The sequence below is a fragment of the Motacilla alba genome, chromosome 1, assembly GCF_015832195.1.
Source record: "Motacilla alba alba isolate MOTALB_02 chromosome 1, Motacilla_alba_V1.0_pri, whole genome shotgun sequence".
NCBI lineage: Eukaryota > Metazoa > Chordata > Aves > Passeriformes > Motacillidae > Motacilla > Motacilla alba.
Genome location: NC_052016.1, coordinates 12,201,330 through 12,224,290, shown reverse-complemented (window position 1 = coordinate 12,224,290; position 22,961 = coordinate 12,201,330). Strand labels below are relative to the sequence as shown.

The window sequence follows — 22,961 nt, the reverse complement described above, 5'->3', positions numbered from 1 at the left end:
CAGAAATTCTGAGGACTGAATGTGATCTACATGAGGTGGCTTCTTATGAGAAATGTCCTTATTTATCTACTGAGAACACGTGGGGCTCCTGTTCACTGAGGCTGATTCCAGCCCATACGCAAGCAGGGTCAGGTTAATTAATGTGAGAAGATCATAATGCAATATCTCCTTAGCTGGAGAAGACACAGAGGAACATCTGGTGTCCTCTAAACCAGGATGAGTCTTATGGCATTTATAATTTTCCATATTAATTCTTATAAAAAATAATTCTGTCATTCAAAACATTATGCACTGAGAGTCTTAACATTTCTTATTATTCCTATCATGTAATTTACCTAAAGGTCTGTCACTCAAATTCAGGATGTCTCATTTTAATTCATATTAATGATTACTCAAAGAAATAGCAGTCTTTGGTTTAATATTAGATTTTAAGACTGCACATCATTTCTTGTATAAGTTAAGTGAAGACAGCTGTAGACTGATAGAAAAATTAACAAGGTCATACTGCTTTCTAATTCTTTAAATCTGGTACTTTCCTCTATCATCTCTCTGCCTCAACAGCTCTTAATCTCTTTTTCAAATTGCCTTGGAAAACTAATTTCCCCCTTGCCTCTACTGCTCAGTTATTTTCACACTTCCATTTATTTATTCAATTCTAAATAATACTGGGATGAAAGAAAAGTAATATCTGATGTCCTACATATCCTGTCCACTCACTGTCCAATGGAGGTGCGTTAATTTTTTTTATGTGAAAACTGCCTGTGAGCTGCAAATTGAATCTCCCAACAAAATGAAATATTTTGTTGGGCAAAAGGATTTGGCTTTAAATTTCATCAAAAGACAAGAAAGCAAAGAAATATCAGCTCTCTCCTCCAAATCCTGATTCTAAAGATATTCTCTGGTTTTTCTATTTAGAGATTTCCCTGCAATGCCCTGGGTTACTGTTTAGATATATTCCATTAAAATCCCTTCTCTACAAACACGTTTCCTTAGCTAATTATATGTTATCTAATGGGTAACAGGAAATGTAATCCAGCTGGTGTGCTTGGGCCATGTGGGAGAACAAATAACAACTTAATACAGTTGCTGATACGTGCACAGCTTGGTATGCCTAATACAGGTCTTAGGGAGCATTAATTTTTGATGATTAACTTTCTGGGTTTGGATGGAAAGGGGAGGAATAAGTGTTTTCCAGTTCAGTTGCACAACATGGAGTGCAGCTGGTGAGGTTTATATCCACTGTGTGCTGTGTTCCCTTTCCCAATTCCTACAGAAGGACTCAGTGTCATTACAAGGCTCTAACAAGGCCCCCTCCTTCATCTGCACCAAACATGAAACCCTTTTAATGAGAAGTAAAGAGATTATGATGTCCTGGAATCTAGCAAACAGTGAAAGCTTTGGCCAGTGTTTGAGTAATAGTTTAAAGCATAAAAGAAAAATTAATTGCAATTAGCAGTGGCAATGAGATTATATTAATGAGTTAGATTTTTAAAGGAAAAGACACTATGGCCCATGAGAGATTTTTTCTTTTAGAAACAGTGTTTGTGGATGATATCAAGGGATCATAGAATATAATGGACAGAGTGCAGAATAGGACAGACACCCTGTATCGACAGAGATAATTTGCAATGCTCTCAAGACCCCAGAGAAGGTCTATGAAGAAATGCTTTTATGAGCATGTCTTAGATCTCCAAGGGCAAATAATTAACTGATCTTCTGTGTGTTGCTGTAAAGACTCACTTATTATCCAAGACATAGTTTTCAGAATGATTCATAATCTACCTGAAATCAGGCATTTCAACTACCAAGCCTCAACAAGGCAATTTTTCAGGATCACAATATTCTTCCCCTGGTTATATCACACAACTATTCAAATACTGGAAAACCCTTTCTCTTTGCTGTGACAGAACTCAGAGAATCTTGGACTGAATGTCAAGGAATTTTTGTTCTCCCAGGTCAAATCAGCTCTCTAATTATGTCCTGGGTCAGATTTTGTTCACTGCATTTTTGGCTGAAAGGCTGCAGAAGAAAATGACCTCTTGTCAGACTACATAAAAATATACCAGTGCACTCCAAAAGAAGAAACTACAAATCTGTACAACTGGCTCACAATGAAATTTTCTTATTGTCACAAGATTTTCATTTTTAGAGACAATATTTCCTGAAGTTCTGAGTGTTTTACAGCAATTCCCTGGAGAAATGAAGGCCATATAGGAAAAGGTACTTTAAAACAGAAAAATTATTGAACTGCTTTATTGTACTTTGAAATTAATGTATGATTCCATAATTGTAACCTATTGAGACCCCTGGATAACTCTCCTTCTCTACTTTATTTCTTTATAACTCTGTAGTCTTTATTAGAAGAATATTTTTCACAGAGAAGATTTATCTTTTGATAGTTCTCTGTGAATAATTTGTATTTTACAAGAGTATAAATGTAAGTTTCTTGCATAATTGGCAGAGTGTAGCCTCCTTCCCTTCTTGTGCTTCTTCTGGAAATGCATGGAAAGAGGGATCTTTATGTTCCATGCTCATCATCACTAATTTGTCTTCCTTATGAAATTGTTGGAAACTGCCCCATTTTGTGGAGTGCTTAAAGTTTACTGGGCAGCTATTTAATTTCTGAAGTTTCCATTTCTTCCAGGGAACCTTGGGAGCCCATGACAAGATACAACTTCCATTTGTGAGCCACAGAATTTGTGAGCTACTGGTGATAATTAAAAGCAGGCTGCTCCCCTAATGTGCTCACCGATGATGTACTGACAACTTTTCAAATGTCAACAAGAAACCTTAAAAAAATAGCAGCAATACTTGTAAAAGTTTAGAATATTGCATAATTCCTCAGAGCTTCAAGAAGTTAAGAAACTGATATAATCAGCTGAATTTGAGGGATTGAGTGGTTGTATTTAATGGAGACATTCCATTTCTTATATTGTTTATCAGAACAAAACCTTTCTTTATTAAATGCAAATGACAGCTAGAAAGGGATACAGATGGACTGCAGAAGTTGTTCCATTTTTCTACCTACTGTGTTTATTAGTAGCTGAGACTACTGTTTTCTGCCTTTTTCTTGACTCCCTAGGACATTAATAAAATTTCTGACCTTTTCATATTTACATGTTCTTCAACTTTACCTGCATTTTTGCTCTCTGTTAGAGGGATGTCTTTGTGATAAATTCATACTAGATCCAGTAGAAAATTATTTCACTCTTATCATATTTCATGTGAGTATGCAACAACATCCCTATTTTGTCACTTCTGCTGTGAACAGGAATGCTGATATTCCCCTGTTTCAGAGTTCCTGGGAAGGCTGAGAGATTAGAGTATCACTAGCTACATTTAGCCCTGTCACAAACTATGCTATTTAATATACAGAGCTTCACAGTGAAGAAGAAAAAATGAACTGGAACTTAAATGAAATTAATTGTGCATAATAATATTTTCTGGTTTTGAGGTAGGAACCATTCATTTTTCTTTCTCCATATAAAATTTCATTTGCATTTGGCCACTACACTTAGCCAGTGTTGTAATGTATGCTTCTTGATTTATATATGATTAAAGCAAGATTTAAATATTATTAAAGTGGCGCAAAATAACATTTTCCAATTTAATGCTGTAAATAAGCAGACTGACTTGCAGTACTGGATCATTCATCTCTCTGATCTAGAACCAGGTCTCCAAGAGAGGTCTTGCAAATTACACCTGTGCCACAGCACTGGAAGTTGTCAGCAGTGAATTTTATCTCCCCTGACCTCAGAAGAAAGAGTGAATAGATCGAAGATGCTCCTCATATATTTTAAAAGGTGGACACAGAAAATTGTTCTCTTTTTTTTCACAAAAACAGGTAAGAGTGTTTTGAACTGTGTCTAGCAAAGGGTCTTAAAGCCTGTAGTCTTGCTGCACAATGGTCAAGGCTAAAGAATAAATAGACCTCTGAGAAAAAATATTTGCCTTGTCACTCAGCACTGACTGGTCTTGGCACATAATCCATTGAGAAATGATTTTATTAAATGCCTAGCTAAGATTTATAATTTAACACCCATACGAATGGCTACAGATCTTTGGAACTGTTCCTATTCCTATTTTATTATTGAATAAAATCTCACAATTTGTCTTGTTTAATTCACCTCTTTAATATCAACGAAGAAAAGAAGTTCAAGTCATAATGGGGCTTACTATGATAATGGATCAGAACCTGAAGGACTTCCATTAGAGCAGGAAAATAGGGTTCCTTGCTTTGGCTTACCAAATATTCTAAGCAATCTGTCTTCTCCTTCTAGCAGTGCTATTTAAATTGTTTGGGTTTTTTTCACAGTTTACCCTTTCTTCTGCATCATTAAAGCTGCATAATCTCAACAGAGAAGTGCAGTCAAGGAATAAAATTCTCAGATGTTAAAAGAGCCTAATATCTCTAATACTTTCTTCCATGACTTGGTTTGTATTTCTATTCTTTCTGATCTTCATATACATCAGTTCCACTGTGACTTCAGATGGGGGCCGGGAAACAGCAAGAACTGGCTTAGCAGGGAACTGTTTAAGGTACAGACACCAAAAATGTCCTGTGTATGTCTTCAGGACTGAAGGCACTGGCCAGCACAGAATTTTTTACTGGTACCAGGCCCTGTAGCAACTGGAAATGACCAAATATGTTTTGTGCTTATGGAGAAAGAGGCTTCAAATTATGCTTTTCCAATACATGCTGTGTGTGCACCTTGTACCTTTACTTGTAATGCATGCTGTAGCTCTCTTCTGTGTGAAATTGCCTAATTTTGACAGAGCTCCAGAAATCCAAGTTTCTCTCTCATGTAACCTTTTGTAACCCTCTAAACAAGGCTGGTGCACTCTGTCCTTTAAGCACATACTATTGCTTTATTCAGCAATAATTAATAAATAAATAAAGACATCTTTTGCCTCAAAATGAAATCATGTTCCCATTCACTTTAATTCTGTTGTGTGACTCTAATGTGAAGTTTTTACAGTCCATAAATCAAAATATGTTGAAGCATATGATCAGTTTATCCACGTTTTTAAATGTAGTTACTATGAGATGAGTAAATGTACAATCTGCTTGCTGCTCTACTCAATTCTGGTGTGAAACAAGACAGTCATTAACAAGTTAGAAGCAAAACAATAAAAAATCAGCACAAAATAAAACGTCTGGCATAGACAGCATTGTATGTGGTGTCAAGTGAAAAGTTTTTTTAAAAATGCTATTAAGAACACAAAACACATTGCTTTTTAGGATCTGAGTGTGGGTGATGCTGTAAGTGAGACCTACTTTCTCATAGTACTTGATCTCGTAGTCCAGAATTGCTCCATGGGGAAAGTCCGGCTCTTGCCAGGAGAGGGCAATGCTGTTTTGGGAAGCCCAGTCCTTCCTTACCATACCTATCAAGGTGGGTGCTGAAAGGGAAAAGGATAACTAAGGGTTAAAGACGAAGCACACGGTTTATCCTTCCAACCTCCTGCCTGAGGATACCAACCCGAGGCAACTTGGAGTGACCTCCAGACAGAAAAGCATGACAGATGGCAATTCTCAGGGAAACCATATAACCTGGAATTAATGTCTCAAGTACATGCTGGTAACTCCTCTGCTGAAGTGCAGAGCAGCTTCTGGAAAATGGCTGTGTGCAAAAAATACAGAAAGAAACTGGGCTGGGTGGGCTTTCCCCCAGGCAGGCAGCACTGCTGACTCCAGGGACACTGTGTCCAGAGCAGAACCACATTGCAGAGGCAGCAAATTCTGCATGCAGGTGAATCTTCATTAAATGTTATGATTCAAGTGTTTAGGATGTACATTCAGTTTACTCTTTGGGGTAAAATAAAGTGACACAGCTCAAAACAGATGCAATGAATCCGTTTTCTGGCAAGCCCTTTGTGAGGTGTCTGTATGCACCAAGAGCCAGCTCCTTCAGGAGCCCCTGCAAGGGATTGGGGTAGGGGCAAACTGGGGGAAAAAAATCAGCTTCTGGAAAGGTCCCAACATGCATAGATGTACCCAGGAGCCAAATTATCTCACTCTGGGATTAACCAATTTTAAGAACCAGTTTTTCTGCCTTTTTGGAAAAGAAGGTGCACGATTATCAATGCAATGATGTCAAATGGTGCAAAGATTGTGTTCTAGAAAACGATCTTTGCTTTTTTATTAATCTGGTTGAGCATGTAAAAATATTCTCCAGACACTAATGTGGTTTTAATATGGTATGGATGTGCAGCTTTCCCAAATGTTACAGCAAACCCAGTCATATTATTCAACAGTCTTGAACAAAACTAAGATCAACAGCCCAGCTACCATAAGTGGTTCAAAGATTTCATTATTTGTCTTTCCACGCAAATATTTATTACACACCCTCCCCCATTTATCTCTCTTCTGAATCTTACTTAACTTCTTCTAAGTTTCCATGGAGTTGTCTCCTAAAAATAACACATTTTTATGACTTCTGGTTTTATCTTTTGAACGAAATAATCTCCCTAGGAAAATGAAAGAGAATCTGCTTCTAGTCACAAAATTTCACGCCTTAGTTTTCTTTCCTGTAAACATCTCAGGAGGTTTAAGAAATGAAAACAATAAATTATAGAATGCAAACAAACACTGAAGAAAACAGAAAAAACAAAACTGTGTGTTTGTCTTTGAAAAAAGGGAAACTCTACACAGAGATATGCATATTCTTCTCTGTGATAATGCATTTATCTGAGAGAGAAAATTAACTTCCACCCAGTCTTACCTTTGGGTAACTATTCTAGGGATAATAGTTTTGCCCCTCTGATATGAAAAAAAAACCAAAAAAAACAATTCAACACCTAACACCAGAAAAAAAACCCTACCAAAGTGTAAGAGCTTACATAGGAAGCTTCTACACCTTTGCCACTTTAACCGCAGGTCCGATGCAAAGTAGTCAGAAGAAAAAAAAATTCCTGCCACGCAGAATAAAGGATTAACCTGGTTTTCAGAAAGCCCTTAAACAGCATAATGTAAATAACTGAACAGAATAAAACATAAACTAATAAATAAAAAGCATTCACAGGATTTGAACCAAAATATTATCCCTGTGTAGGTATAACTACTCCCTTAGCTGAAATGAAATTTTTACTCTTGAAACTGAGGGTGAAGTTGAGCTCTCATAATATTTCTCTGGGGTACAATCAACTTCTCCAACCAAGATACAAAGTCAGGTCTGTTAAAGGAAAGCAGGAGCTAGCAAACATGGATTTGTAATTGCTAAACACTAATCAAGGACCTAGTAAGGAACTGCTCACATAAATAGTTTTACTATTTGTTATTTTGAGTCATTCACTGGCATTGAGCTGTGATTTACAGGCGGGTCTGAGGGAGCTATAGCAACCTGTCAGATACATCTGGTACCCCCTGTGTGCCTGCTTAGAGGTGATGAGCATCAGCTGGGCCACCTTCCCAGCACACTGCAGCTTCATCCCACAGCATCTGGGAGCTCACTGGTCAGACAACCCAATCCTTACAAAATTATTAAGACTGGTGACAGAAAACACCAGGTTAAGCTGTAGATAAGATTATATTCTTGGCTCTTTTAGGCTTATAAAATATACACTGCTGATATAACACGTCTTCAAATTATAGCCTCAACTTTACAAGCTTTTCATATGTACTGCATGATGGGGATTTTTCTTTGTGTTTTAACTTCCAAATTTATACAGCAATTCATACATGTTTTCAGCCTGAGCTCAACACATTAATTCTTCCATTTGATGAAGTGCATTTCAAAAGCACAGTCATGGTGCATTGGAAGATTGTCTCAACTTCAGTATATGAAATAATCCCAGATGTCTTCCTGGGAAAGAACGCAGTCAGAAATTATTGGAACAAAATTACTTTAGATCTCCCCTAAACCACCTGTCTTGACCTCCACTTGAAACCAACAAGCCCATACAGCAAGGCTCACATCACACCTGTGGCACTATGCCAGCACTGAATCCTCTAAATCCAAATGCAGAGATGTGCACATGAAGCTGTGAATATGAGAAGGGTATTTGTGTTTGTATCAAGTTAAAAAACAACAACAACAACAAAAACAAAAAACAAAGAACAGAGTGTACTTTTTAACAAAAAGGCACAGAAGAATCTCAATTGACCATTTCCTGTATGTGCAGAAGGATGATCCTGTTTTTGGCAGACAGGATTCTGTCAGAAATTCATTATATGAAGAAAAAGACAAATAAAACCAAGTAATTAAGAGCACAGCTAGCTGAGTTTCTATTTCTTTTGTTGTGAAGAGCTACTAAAGAGCACTCATTTCTGTGGAGGAATTTCAGCTCCTTATAACTGTTGCTCACCAGTGCAGAAGTCAATTAGACCTTAGAGATCCTATCCACTTATTATTAAAGCTCTTTTTAAGCAGAAGATTGTAAGATAGGTAAATCCTATTTTCCCATTCCTAAAGGCTGCTCTAATGTCCCTATGATGAATCAATAGGAAGTTCTTTTAATTAGCTGTTTCAGATCCAGTAGCTGCAGGAGAACTCTAATATGGTTACCCAATGAAACCATTTGAAAAAAAGAAATGCTTAAGAAGAGCAGCATGGGTTTTAATCACTTAAGGGCAGCATTTTCTTTCCATTGGTCCTAGGCTGAAGGAAGGTTTCTGGCTCTTGAGCTCAGCACTGATCTGTGTTTTGTACAGAGGATTCTTTGCACCATCTGTTACATCTTCTACCCTGTTATAAATTTCTTGAATTACGATGAGTCATCTACAAAGTGGGGAGCTCCTCATTTAATTCAGTCCCATAAGCTTCTTGTTTTTTTTAAAATTTTATTGAATATTGGAAGTGCATTCTTTAATTCAGAGTGAGCTGATTTTATTCTAAATTCTTTTGGCTTCTCTTTTTCAGATTCCTTTTTTTTCTCATGCAATGCATACAGGAGAGAAAATGCATATATTAAACAATGACTGGATCTAAATTTTCCCTAGAAAATTTCTTTTTCTGAGGCTGACTTCCATTATCCATAACTGTCTGATTTCAAAATAGGTGATCTGTAGGGCTGCTGAAGCTTTTTTCCTTTACTGTATTTTCTGATTGTGCTATTTCTTGTTTCACAAGAAAGTAGGCAAAAAATATCTCCTGTTTACAGGACTGAACAGCTTTTATAGGATGCCCATTCATGGTGAGGAAGCTTCAGACCTTATGGCAGCTGATGACCAAAGCTCACCTGTTACCTGTTTATGCATGGAATCTTTCACCCCTTCATATCTCACTTCAAATCTTATTTCTTTGGTGAAAAGAAACCATGACAGCTCAAAGGCCTCTCCCTTCAGTCACCTTCCTGTTAAAAAAAAATCTACCATCAAATAAGAACAGCTGCACCAGTTTTATCCTCCTCCTTCCCTTTCCCCTGAATTGTATCTGTTTTGCCCAAAAACAATGAAGGGCCAGCAGATACAAATTTGGAGAGGAGACAGTGCAAATGGGATCTGAACTGTATGGATACTCTGGGGAGCAATTTCATTCCTTTGGGCACCATCCTCATGAGAAGGCTGTGAGTGTCAGTATGTAAAATATTTGGGGTCTCAATATGTAAAATAATGCCATTTGGGATCACATGTTTAATTCAGTTTGTTGTTTCTATACCTCTGCCATTAGCAACAATAACACAAACTGAATAATTAAATGTTATTCTTTCCTTGAGACCTCTTCCTGCTTCAAGGTACAGGAGAGCACACTCACCAAAATATAGGACTTTGTCACCTGTTTTCTGAGCAGGAGTTTCCTTTCAGAGGAGGGAATCCACCCCTGTCCCCACCTCTTCCTCCTCTCTTATCTCAGTCACTTCTCAACTGCAGTTATGGGAAAATACTGACTAAACTCTATTTAAAGCCCTTGCTTCTCTTTTAAAACTCATTAATCTCTGTAGGTTCACCCTACAGAGGAGGAAACCTGCTTTAACATCCTGCAGGGAGCCTGCACTCCTCCTGCTGGGGAAAAAGTTCTTTCAGAAAGAGAGGGACACTTGAGGGTGGAAGAGATAACAATGCTGTAAAGACTACTTTACATTGACTGTGTTGGGTCAGAAAACAAAATAAAACTGTTTTCTTGGTCATGAAAAGGAAAGGGCTTCTTCAAACTTCAATTACAGGTTAATGGCACAAATTAAACCAACAGTAAACTATGCTTAACACTCTAGAACTTATAGTTCTCTAATAATTCCAAGCCCATTAAACAAAAATGTTAAGGAATCAGTGAAACAGAATAGAGATGTTTCAAGGTCCAAATCTGAAGTGTTCTTCCAGATGGTCAAAACACTCTTTGCATTTTTTTCTATACCAGAAAATGCTATTATAATTTCACAGTGTTTCACCAGCCTACTTTCTGTAACTATATTACAATTCCTATACAATTGGACACTGAGTAGGATTTTATATTATAAATATCAATAAAAAGAGCATTGAGATTTCATTCACAATGCCACATCTAAAAAAAAAAAAAAGACATTATTTCAGGGCACAGTAAGAAAAATACTGCTTTTACTTCTGATTCTAGGAAGACTATTAGAAAGGACATAGGCAGTAGAAAGATGCTCTCTTAGAGAAGACATTTTACTCCAGTAACAAAACTGGAAGCAATGAAACAACATTTCCTGATCAATGATAATGCCTCCAGTGTTTTACCCATTTGAGCTATTTGCCAAGCATTTTCCAGGGAAGTTAAGAGGCCAGAAGCCTTGATCCTGTATTACCAATGCCATGTGTGAAGCATATGATCAGTCATCTGAGGGATGTAGTTATGCTGTCTATCATTCAGAGCAGTTTTCACTCCTGCAGTACGGTTATTAATCCTCCAGAAGAGATGCAGTTCATCCTTTTTTTATTTTGTGTTTGTTTGTTCATCTTTCTGTTGCTATCTTTGTAGCATAAGAGAAGAAAGAGTATCTTATGAACAAGGGATGTGACAGGGATCTGGGAGACCTCTGTTTATATTCTTTTCTGGTTGTGCTCCAGAGATTTTCTTTAATCTTTTGACTGAGCTATCTTAACATATAATGTGAATGTCAATAAGTTCCTTTATTTGCAATACGTGAGCACTTTCTTGTTAGAAGTGTGAGTGTGTGAATATAAAAGACTAAAACCTAAGCACAAGCTGACATGGGAAACAAACCACTGAAACAGGAACAGAAATTAAACTTTTATTAAAAAATCCCCAGTTCATAACCCACCTCTATATATTAAAGGTGTTCACGTGGATGAAACATCTTCAGGTTTATAGTGAATTCAGCAAGAATTTGTTTTCATACCATACAAGCTTGCTTTCAATTAGTGCAATGACTAGATAAGATATTTGATTCTTCCCATAATAGAGTCTCTTATCTTCCTAATCATTTCAGTAGTAATTCACGGTTACAATGCTTGGAGGGGATACTATTAGTGGCTCTAACCTTGGAGTTCAAAGTTGAGTATGGTGTTTCCCTGACAAAGCATTACAGCTTGCAAATTAACAAGTTTGGGGTTGAAAAAAAGTATTTTTACTTCATTTTCTTACACTAGTTCCCTAAAGGTTTGCACTCAAAAGACAGCAGAGCAGTGTGCTTCTTTTGAAGCACTTCATTTACTGAAAATAGGCCTCCAGCAAGTTATAATTATCATCTCTCCCTCCATCTTAAAGTCTTTCCCCTTGCAGATCTCCTTTGCTTGCTCAGAAATGGTGGATGGAAGCCAAGTGAACACAATATCCTTGTCAAAAGCTGGATTCTGCTTACAGTGTTGTGGGCTAAAGGTCATGATAGAAACAACCCCCAGATTTCCTCCAGGGTAAATGTAGATTCAACATGGCTTTTCTTTTTTTGTGATCCATAATTTTTTCTTCCTTGCTGCCTAATTTCTCTTTCATCTATTGTTGATCTTATGTAAGGAGACAGTAATTATTCATCCACACGTTTTTGCAACACTACAGATTTTCTTTTGCTTCCAGAATGTGCTGCCATTCTCCATTTTTCGAGCTTCAGACAGAAGCACTTCTAAATCTTTACTTCTTACAGGACCTACTAAGCTTCTGATACTTCAAAGTGGATTTTAGTAGAAGATACTTAAAACAATAGTATGAAACAAAGCCTTCTCAGCTGTCAGTGAGACTGTGGCTGTTCTGCTCTCTCTGATGATGTGTATATGCAAAACCTCAAAGGTAAAAAGTACTGTGAGATGTTTGACACAATTTATAGCACAATGAATGATTAAAAAATCTTAGTTACAAGTTTTTTTTTTTTTTTTTAAATAGTATCCCCTAAAAAATCACATAAATGCTTTACCTAAATGTATGTTTTAAGGAGTTTCTTTATGTGCTCTGTATGTCTAAAGCAAGAGAAATAAATTCAGTTCAAAAAAGCATAGAGGGAGGGTGTGAGTCCAGGAATCGGATGCAAACAAAAAAAAATTGCAAAACTAAACCAGGATGCCTGTCACATAAATGGAAATAATGTCAAATCAACAGGTCTCTGGCAACCAAAGGAATTTGCATCAGAATAAGCAGATTCTTGGATCCTTTCAATTGCCTTTTGGGGCTGGAGGAGCAGGAAGCAATGAAAGACCTAATAGGTCATGGGATTCTGGAGGGAACAGCTCCTTGAAAACCAGAGCTGCCCTCTGCTTGTTCGGCAGAAGGCAAAAGTGAGGTTGTGTGGGTCTGGTACATCAGCTCACAACAGTTGGCAACAACTTCTATGGCTGAATGGCACAGTAAAAATATGATTACTGGGGAAAAAGGCCCTTTTCTTCATTGGCTTCTTCTGGGCATGTTGTTCTGGATCAAAACCAGGGAAGGATGCAAGAGGCCACTCCAGGCAAGTCCATTCCCTTCCTATGACTCCTTATGACGATTATAAACCCTGCTGTGGTACCTAGGGGAGAAGTAACAGAACATTATGTCCTGAACAAGCAGATTTTCTGCTTTCACAACCTCTAATGTTCTGTGTTGTTCTGCTCACTGTTCCTCCTGACTCAACCATTGTGGTGAGCCACTGACTGTCAGCTGGTGGCACATTTGAAATTGGTGTGTGTGCCTTCCTGGACTACTATTCCTGATACACAGGAGTCCTTTAAAAAAGAAGGCAGAGTGGCTTATGGGGTTTTCTTTTTAAGGAAAACTGTGCTAAAAGAGAAGGAGGCAGGAGAAATTGGTTTATCAGCAGATTCAGATTGCTACTATAATGATGTTAATCAGCATGAAGAAAGATGTGTTCCAGCCCGTGTGTTATATAAGTTGAAAATATCATTCCAGCACTGCTAGGTGCCCTGTGATGTGGGGACAACCTGTGGTGATACATTTCTTCAGAGAACTTTGTTTTCAGCCTCCTGGTGTAACTTGGGTATTGCTATAAATTGATTGGAAATACAACTTGAGGTTAAGAAGGCGTCATTCATTGCAGCGAGGTGTCATTACGGAAACAGAGCTGTAACTAAGCCTCATTCAGAACCACCCCTCCAGGGTCAACTGCAACCAAATTGCTCTGCAGAACTTCCTGCTGCTAAATTGATCTCAGAAGCTGGAAAATGAAATAAGCAGGTTAAAAAGCACAAGGAAATCTGCCATCTTTTCACTCCATTAATTGCCACTCGTTCTGCAGTGTAAAAGAGGCAAACATAAAATGTACACTCATTTCAGCAAATCGTTCCTGCTCTTGTTTATATCCAAATATGAGGCTAGATCAGATTGTAAGTAATTTTCTGTCAAACAGTACTTTACAGGTCTGAAAGAGGTTTTTCTTTAAGCAAGAATATCATGAATATTTTATGTGAACATCTTCTGTGAACCTTCTGTAAAAGCTGTGTTTGTTGGCATGTGCAGAGAATGTCAGAGCTACTGTACTTCAATATTTTGAGTGAATGTGTGCAAGTGCATGGAGACACATCCAATACTGACTTCAAATGTACATCTTCAAATGATTTCCCAAAAAATTTTGATTTTGACAAAGCATTCTATAAACCTCAGTGATGCTAAATTGAGATGCCCTTACAAACTAATTCCCAGAATGATGTTACAAACAAAACTATGTACTTATTATATACTTCATAAATGCTAAAAATATTCCAAAGGTTTAGTCTAGCTCTGCTTTATTGAGGGTCAAGTATCTTTTAAATCTTTGATGTGGAAACCTATGCACAGAAAAGCAAACCCTTTTAAACTCTGGCATACAGACAAGAAACACTTCTAGGAGGCCAGGAAGTCAATGGTTTGTACTTGATGCACACGAATCACTGAAAAGCACTGCTGCTGTCAAATGTAGCTTAGGTATTCAATTTCTAGTCAAGTAGGGTAGAATCTGACTTGACTCAAGCAAGTTAAAAAACTGGGGATTAGTTTTGGCAAGTTGTCTTAAGTCCCTCTGTAGTCAAGAGATGAGATGCTGAACCTGCTTTGGGTGCTGGTAGATCAAATATTTTAGCCACCGCACTTAACACATGCTTCACTACCATCAGCACAGAACCTCATTGCAAAATCAGTCATGGATCTTCTTTAAAGGTGACCTCTAGAGCAATGCAGATATCCAAGATCCTAAATAAATTTTTACTCTTTTCTCTTTTTTTTTTATTTGGGTGTATCTATACAATACTGCTACATGAAGAAGTATGTTTAAGCTACAAAAAAACCGTGGCAAAATAGCGAGGCACATGCTCTGCAGTGAAAGATAATTTATGTGTTCTTTTAGTTAGCTCATTGGGGATGTTTACACACCTCTCAGTCTGAGGGCAGGCTCTCAAGGTGATGGATAGAAGCAATGACACCTGAAGGTGTCAGGGCAAATCCACTCTAAAAGCAACGAGCTGCTGGCCTTTAACTTCTGTTACGTCTAAAACCTGAGCTTCAGAAGAGGCCAATGGCTCTTTCTGGACTGCAGTACTCCTATTCTGGAAACATGTCACACTAATATTAAATGCATTTAAAAAATAAATGCCTTTTTTGTGTGTTTTCCTCTTTCAAGAAGATTGAGTTGCTTTTATTCACAAAGACAAAACTCCGCAGAACTGAAAAACCACTGGCATCTGAAGAGTTTTCATCTTTCTGACAAATTAAAGAAGTGTAGAAATTAGATCAGATGATAGGCAGTAAAATATATTTCCAAGAGAGGTTTGTGGAAGGCTGGTAATTATGGAATAACCTTTCAAAAGGGAAGCCTCTTCAACTCTTTGCTGCTAGTTAGCTCATGCCCTGGAGCTTGTGGTTTAAAACTTATTACACATATCCATGCTCATGGAGAGGCAGTCTCCTGACAAAGACTCATGTGAGAAGGAAACCTGAGCATCCACACCTCCAGGTCAGTACATCACTTAGCTTAAGGAGACTGCCTTTTCTTTCCAATAAATTAATTATCCAAGGAATGCCCTCCTAGCAAGAGCCTCTGAATTGTCAGAACTCTTCCATTTTGCCCCTTTGGTATTTTTGTTGTTTTTCTTGACACTTAATGAGTTTTTGTGTTCTTCAACATTCTGTGTGCTGAACTCTGCCCTTGGAGATTTTTTCCCCAGGTCTATTTTTCATCTCCTATCTCTAGTAGCACAACAAATGTGCTTCCTACAGAAAAAAAGAAAAGGAAGGTTTGAGGTAGAAAGCTGAGCACTGCTGTCCTAACCAATCTCTTCTTGTCCAAGGGATGAAGTCTAGGGGACCTACTGACACATGCAGACTTTACACTGGTTGTTTTTTAAAAAGGACCATAAAAATTCTGTGGTGCCGAAAAAGTTAGGGAGCTGACAGACACTGAAGCAAGAAACAGAGAAAATATTCTTTATTAACTAAGATGCTACTGAATGCTGCTGGGAACTGGAAGACCACATATGGAGAAGCATCATTTGACACTTTCCTGATCTTCTTCCATCAGAGCAGCCCATAGCTTATTGTCAGAGAAAAAAAAAAAAAAAAAAAAAAAAAAAAAAGGACTAGATGAGCCTTCTGAAATTCATATACACTATCTGGTTACAAAACTTTCTGTTTAGCTCAGTCCAAAGGCAAGCTGGCTACATACAGCTTCCTTCTGGAAAAAGCTTTCATCTATCCCAAGGAGCCTTCTGCACTGCAGAAACTTTACAGAGAGAAAACACCCTGCTCTTGCAGCTCTGGGAGTTGCTTTAATGGAGAATTAATGGCTCATATCCACACAGCACATTAGTGACATGCAGCTGAGTGCTTTGGGGTCTAACTTTCAAGTGCCTGATCCTCAGAATGATATTCAGAGTTAAATTATGCTCTGTGTCCACTATGCTCCTTAACACTGTCAAAACCAGAAGAAATCAGAGCATGCACAAAATTGGAGCTTGACAATATAGACAACTTTCAGTTTGATTGCTCCTGTTAAACACCAGGGTTAGACATTGGTATTGCACTACTGCAATATTGTTACATTGTACAAATAATAATCTCAATAGCAAAAGTTTGCTCAGCCTCTTTTTATTTTTATAATGAAGAAAATCTTCCTTCTTTGAATCCTCCTTAGGTATTCTAAGTAATTCTCTTTGTCCAATATCATACTTTGGTGTGTGATTCAGTTGTGAGTCTGCAGTTTGGAAGGTCTGAGAAATCAGTGTGTTCACACAGGATATTTAAAGTTTTTTGGCACACAAACAACCCCAAAGAGTAAGACCTGCTAATTCAGACCAATGTCTCAGTGCTTGGCAATGATCTCAGTTTCTGTGACCTTCATCTTAAAATTTCTACAGCAGACAATCATCTCAAATCCCTATGCACTCAAACATATGGTGAAACCTGGGCAAGAAAAACCCCACCAAAAAAAAACCAGCAGCTAAGGAAATCTTTGATAGAGAGAAAAAAAATCATCCACACATGCAGCAATTCCTTGAACGCTGTCTAGAGGACACTAACCTCCCATGGCTATGAATGGGTCCTGACACACTCAAATGTGTGAATTCTGGATCTTCTAGCTCTTTACCTGTACTGTTCAGAAAAATCAGGATTAGTAAAATCTGGTCAAAAAGGAAGTTTAAAAATACCAACATAATAAATAAACAGGATAGCTTTGTAATAGCTTCTAAAAAATACTATTCTGCTTGCACAGATTAATTCTCTGCCAATAAATTGGTGGAAAATAATTACTAGAAACAAAAAGACTATTTGAAACTTTTTGTTCTAAAATATACTGGTTATTATTTTGATGGTCCTGCATCAATATAATGAATTTGCTGAGACATCATGCTAACTCTGCAATAAATCAGACTTTTCCATATTTCATCAGTGATCATGAGCACAAAGTATTTGTAGTGTTGACTTAACTAGTCATGACACGGTTGCTCAGATATATCATGATTGGGTTTGTAACTGCTTGTCTTATGCAAGGTGATCTTCCCCTGAAATGTCCTTCCAAAAAATTCCACATTAACTGAATGCATGAAGTTTTGAGGAAGAAAGGCTATCTTGATAATTAATTCATTGGCTCTGGCTGACAAGAACTCTTCAAACTCTTTGAACTCTTTGAGTTTGTCAGTGTTTGTTTCAGTCTCCACTTGCTGCTCAGGTCCCATTAAATTTACACCATCTACTCTCAGTTACTTTAAGCATCTAATTCCATGGGAACACCTAAAGTTAGGAGCATCAGGACCCACTTAGCAGAAGAAATGTAGCAATTCTATTTCTTCTGAAGTCTGTAAGATGGCACATCTTAAAAATATTATTACCTCAGCCTGTCTGGTCCATGCTCTGCATCTCTCCTCACTGCCTACACTGGAGAGACACCGAGTTCTCTTTCCTCAACCAGTGAAATGTGTTACCTTTAATCTACACTCACAAAACCACCTTAATGGTTTTGTTTTCAAGATAACAACCACTCTAACCCTACTCCATTTTATAAATGTTCATATCACCAAGAAAAAGAAATTAAATTATGTATTAAACACTTCATAATGCAATCTTTTGCATCTGAACCTCCCATCAGGTATAATCCTGCTGTATTGCCAAGTTCAAAAATGCTGTTTGCTTCCTTTTAAAAGAGGCAGAAATACAAGCATGGAGCCTCAGATTCTGATATAATAATAATAATAATAATCACCTGACATTTCAGTAAGCACCCAGTCCTGAATATAAAATATAAATCAGCTGAGAGGGAGACATTTATTAGCACTCTCAAGTAATTGGAACTAGCAAGGAAGACAATAGCTGACATATTTCAATGCTTACACATGTTGATTAAATAATTAAGAAAATTTCACCTGTTTAAGAATGATTTCTGGAAGGTTTCTGTTTCAGAATAATAATTTGTAAGACATAGTTGTTATGATAAATATATAATTGAAATATTCAGCTGTCATAATTCTGTTTCCAGGGTTACATTTAGACTTCTCTGTGTCTGAAAAATATGTCCATATTCTACATGTGCTTTTTGTTTACAGTGGACCAAGTCTACCAAGACCCTTCTGTTGTACATTTTGCTTATCCTGTGCTGTTTGAGATGCTCATGAATGATCTGCTGAGATGAGAAAGTCTGCTAAACTTAATCAGGGTAGTAAAAAGGGAGGACTACGGAGAAATGTGGAGGGGCTTCATGAGATCAGCTGACTGGATAATAAAATGGCAGATGAAATTCAGAGGAGAGTAATGCACACAGGAAAAGAACCCCTAATTTCATAAGCAAAATGAGCTCTGAGCTGACCATTTCCACCCAGGAACAAGATTTTTGAGTTCTAATAAATAGATCCATGAAAATGCCAGCTCTGTGCTCCAATGTAATAAAAAAAAGATTAAATGAAATGTTAGGGATTACAAAGGAAAAGAAAAGCCACCAGACCTTCATACTGAGACAGCTTATGTGCACATTTGAAACACATTTTGAATACTGTGTGTAATTTTGGTTTGTCATCTCAAAAATGGAATGTTAAAACAGGGAATATCTACAGTAATTAGTAAGTTGTGGAATGGCTGGCACACAGCTAACTCAAGAAAAGAAGCAGTTCTGAAAAGGAGTATGCAATGAAAGGTTGAAGCAGTAATGACACAAAGAAGACAAGGTGTGATTACTTCTTCTTGCAGCACAAAAGCTGGACATGGCAAATGAAGTCAAAAGGATGTGATTCTTAATAAAACATGAAATTAAGCTTTGGAATTCCTTGCCAAGGGATGCAGTAGATTTTAAATACTACGTATTTAGTAATAAATTGTTAATCTTTACTGGGCAGGGATGTCTCCCCAAAAGTACAACTTGATGTTTGAGTACTCAAGAAATGAATCTTGTAAACTTTTTCTGTTCTCTCACTCAGCTCCAATCTTCAGTTTTCAGCTACTGCCAGACAGGATGTGAAGCCAGATGAGCCAACAGTGTGATCCAGTATAACTGCTCTTTTGTGTAATCAACAGGAGCAGAAAATGAATGTAAGAGGAGAGCAGGGTTACTGCCTGTTTTGGTACTTAGTAGCTTGATGAAGAGTCTTAGCCATTTTTTTTTTGTTTTGTTTTGTTCTGGGTTTTTTGTTTGTTTTTGTTTGTTTGTTTAGTTGGGTTTTTTTGAGGGGTTTTTTGTGTTTTCATCTCTCTGTATGCATGCATGGTAGTGAGAAGCCTGAAGTCTTCTCAATTAATCTGCTGCACATGCATGGAGAAACTGCTTCCATCTTGCATATTGCAGTAGATCTGGAACCTCTGCTCTATCTCAGACTCACTGCAGTCATTCATCACCAAGTCCACCTGCACATATTCTTTCTGAGGAGAGCAACAGTTTATCACAAACTGGGAAGTGCTGACCATGCCTGAAGTCAGAGGAGTGAAATACACAAGTAAACCTAAAATGCAGACCACTCCCACAAGATCCAATGGACAACACACCAAGGAATTCTTCAGCTCATTTGGAGGCTGAGGCACTGGGTGCTATCCCCACAGTCAGGCAGTTCCCAAAACCCTGCACATCTGCTCTTTGGACAGCCAGCCAGTCTTCCAGAAGGGAATCTGCCAGGCAGACAGGCCAGAGAAACGTGGGAATTTCTTAACAACAGGTACATGCATTTGGTTGACTCTCTAGGGGAGACAGATTTTGTGTCTTTGGCCTGGGGCAGACTCATCAGAGGACAAACTTCTCTGGGATGGTCAGGAATGGGAAGACTCCTCTCAGCACCATTTGTTATCCATGCATTGGGCCTGAAGATGAGCAAAGGCTGCAGGATATGCACTGAGTGGAGAGAAATGCAGGAGCAAAGACACTTCAAGACATCAGGCCTGCTGCAGCAGCAAAGGAAGAAAATCCTGTGCGGGGAAGCACAGCAATGAAACTTACTTGAATATCTACAGGGAGTTAGTGGTACCAAAAATGGGGTACACTGAAATATTAGTCCATCTGTGAGTGGATTATCCAAGAGATATCTGCATTGCCTGTGGATTTTTATAACCACACAAAGTAGGTGCTGAAATTAACACACCACTGGATTGATCTTTTTTCATAAGCCTCAGAGTGGCTGAGACATTAATTTCTTTAAAGTATGAGCTTTATTCCCTAACGGAATTTCTTGGTTTAAGAACTCAAGCACTGTCTTAAGTATCATCACTATCAAAATAGCAACCATTTAATTCAGTAAAGATGGGAATGGATGGAAAAACTCATGTGGAGAGATTTATTACTTCATAAAGTTTGCAAAGCACATTTAGTCAGGATGTAATTCATAAAACCTTGGATGTTCACTGCTTATATCCTGCAGTACATAAAATAAGGAATATCTACTCTCCTACAGGTCAAAAAATAATAAGCACACTTTGGCTACTAATCAAACTGAACATATGTAGAGATTGAAGCTGCCCCATCTGTGTGCTGGCAGCAGAAGGGCTGAGGCACATTGTGTCTGAATCAGAGATGTGAGCTGAGTCCTGCCCTGCCTGTGCCCTGCCAGCCCCCCACAGCCCCTTCAGCTGCAGGTGGAGGAGCATCTGCAGGCTCAGGGACCAGGGTGGCACTTCAGGCTGTCAGTCACATCCTGATGGACATGACAGACATTTGTATGCTGTGCCCACACCAGTCCAATGTATCACCAACACAGGGACTGGCTTCTTTTATCTAAACTGTCCAGGAAGCAAGGCTCTGCAGGGATTGTTTTTAAGTCGGCCTGGCATGTGAACTTCAATATGCATAAAACCAGGCTGCTTCTGGGAGGCTTTACAATGCATTACATTTTCAGTCATTGTGTCTACATATGTATTCACTGCAAACTGGTTTTAGAAAAGAGAGATGCCTCAGCATGTGAAAAACCAAACCAAAACATCCCTTCTGCTCCCACATTTTCTAGTCATGATTATGCTGTTATCATGCAATGAAAAATAAGGAAAGACGCAAACTTCTTTGGAAGTTTGAACTGAGTTTTCTTCTCCAGTGGCAAGAAACAACAGTATGAATACAGAGATATGCCAGATGGCTTCAGTCAGGTTTTACTAATTTAGGGAAAAGTTTTAGGGCAGAGAACATGTATATTCTGAACTTGAAATATACTGCATACTTGTGGAAGTCTGTATGCATTACTTAGGAGGTGTGGAGAAATCACAGTGATGCAAGAAAAAAACACAAGATGAAAAACAGACTTCCCACGAAAAATACCAAACCTTACATGTTTTAGAGAGAGCATTTTTGTTGACCATGTTAAGAATGTATTTTCACTTCAGTTTGCAGCACCACAGTGGGGTTTTCATTTTTCAACTTTTTCTTTTCTTCTTTTTTTCTTTTTTTATAAATAATTTTGTATTAGAAGCATATCTATCCCTAACAATTATGGTAACTCAGTTACTCCTTCAAACATATTTTTCTGTGAAATTTTTTTGTTTAAAATAAAACAAAACAGGTGGAGATCAGAATCTGTTATTATTATCTAGTAACTGCACTAGACATTTTTTACTTGATAAATAAGTGCATATAAAACTGAGTGGTTATTTGTCTCAGTGTTTCCATCTACAGTACACAACTGTATGGCTTAGCCTTGTGAGCCAACATATGCTACTTGGGATCAACAGGGTGAGCAACCAAAGGAAATACAACTGATTTAGACATAAAACTCTAGTTATTTTTCTTTCCACATGGCTTATTTCTGCTCTTAGTGCACGCTGTTTAAAGAAGGCATGCTGTTAAAGTGGTCAGTAAACACACAGAAAACATTTCTGTACTTTGGTTTCCTACTTAGAAGCCATCCTGCTTCCCTTTCTGTCTTATCACTGAAGAGAAGGGTGTTTTCCCAGCCAGAGAAAATCCTGGCAGAAAAGAAAGATTGTTTATATTGTAATTATCCATTTCAGTATTTGTGTAAATAGAATGCAAAGGTCACATAATTCAGTCCGTAACTCTGAACACTTTAATTTGGGAATGCCTGGGGTGTTTCATTTTGAGCTTTTATTCAGGTATATCATGACTTTGTTCCTTTACCAGATTTCCTATATGCACCATTCCTTTTCCAGTTGTAACTAGATCTTTGTTGTAACTAGATCTTTTTTAGGCAACTGATCCTTGGGACATCAGGCTATTGTGATGGATGTGAGAAACTGCTTCAAGGAGACAGAAGAAGATGGTGACATAGCAAATTACAGCTCTGATCACAGCCAAACTCCAGTTTTCAAACTTTTATTTCTGAAAGCAAAACCTTTCCAATAAAAGCATACTTTGCACAATGAAAATGATAATTTTAAAGGCAAAAAAATGTAACCAGTTGGACTATATTTACATCTTTAAGCTTTTTGATTTCTCCCTGTAGGATATACTTACATATTTAGATGTCAAAATGACAAAAAAATTGGATGCTAGTAAGCACATAAGTTCATCCTGGAGCACACAGGACTCTTGGGAATATATATGTGAGACAGAGGCAGAGTACATTTTTAAAAGGAATTAAAAACTCCTCTGATCAATATGATGAACTAAAATCTTACAGAATTTATACACCACAATCATGAGGTGAATGCAAATTAATCCCAGAACTCCATGGGCTGGCTTCACCACAAATGAGCAAATGAGACATTGAAAGAGGGAGGGGAACTTTCAAAATC

The 22,961-nt window shown here is 37.8% G+C and overlaps 1 protein-coding gene across 9 annotated transcripts in view; it reads right to left on the bottom strand.

Moving 5' to 3' along the window:
* The window catches only part of EPHA6 (EPH receptor A6), a 381,012-nt gene that overhangs the window by 120,286 nt on the left and 237,765 nt on the right, over positions 1 to 22,961 (bottom strand). For all 9 annotated transcript variants that reach the window (XR_005258586.1, XM_038150645.1, XM_038150636.1 and 6 more), the window contains one exon: positions 5,279 to 5,403. Coding sequence is in view for 8 of the 9 variants with exons in the window: in XM_038150645.1 (XP_038006573.1) it covers positions 5,279 to 5,403 (125 nt within the window). In the remaining variant the exon portion in view is untranslated. The remainder of the gene's footprint in view (positions 1 to 5,278; positions 5,404 to 22,961) is intronic.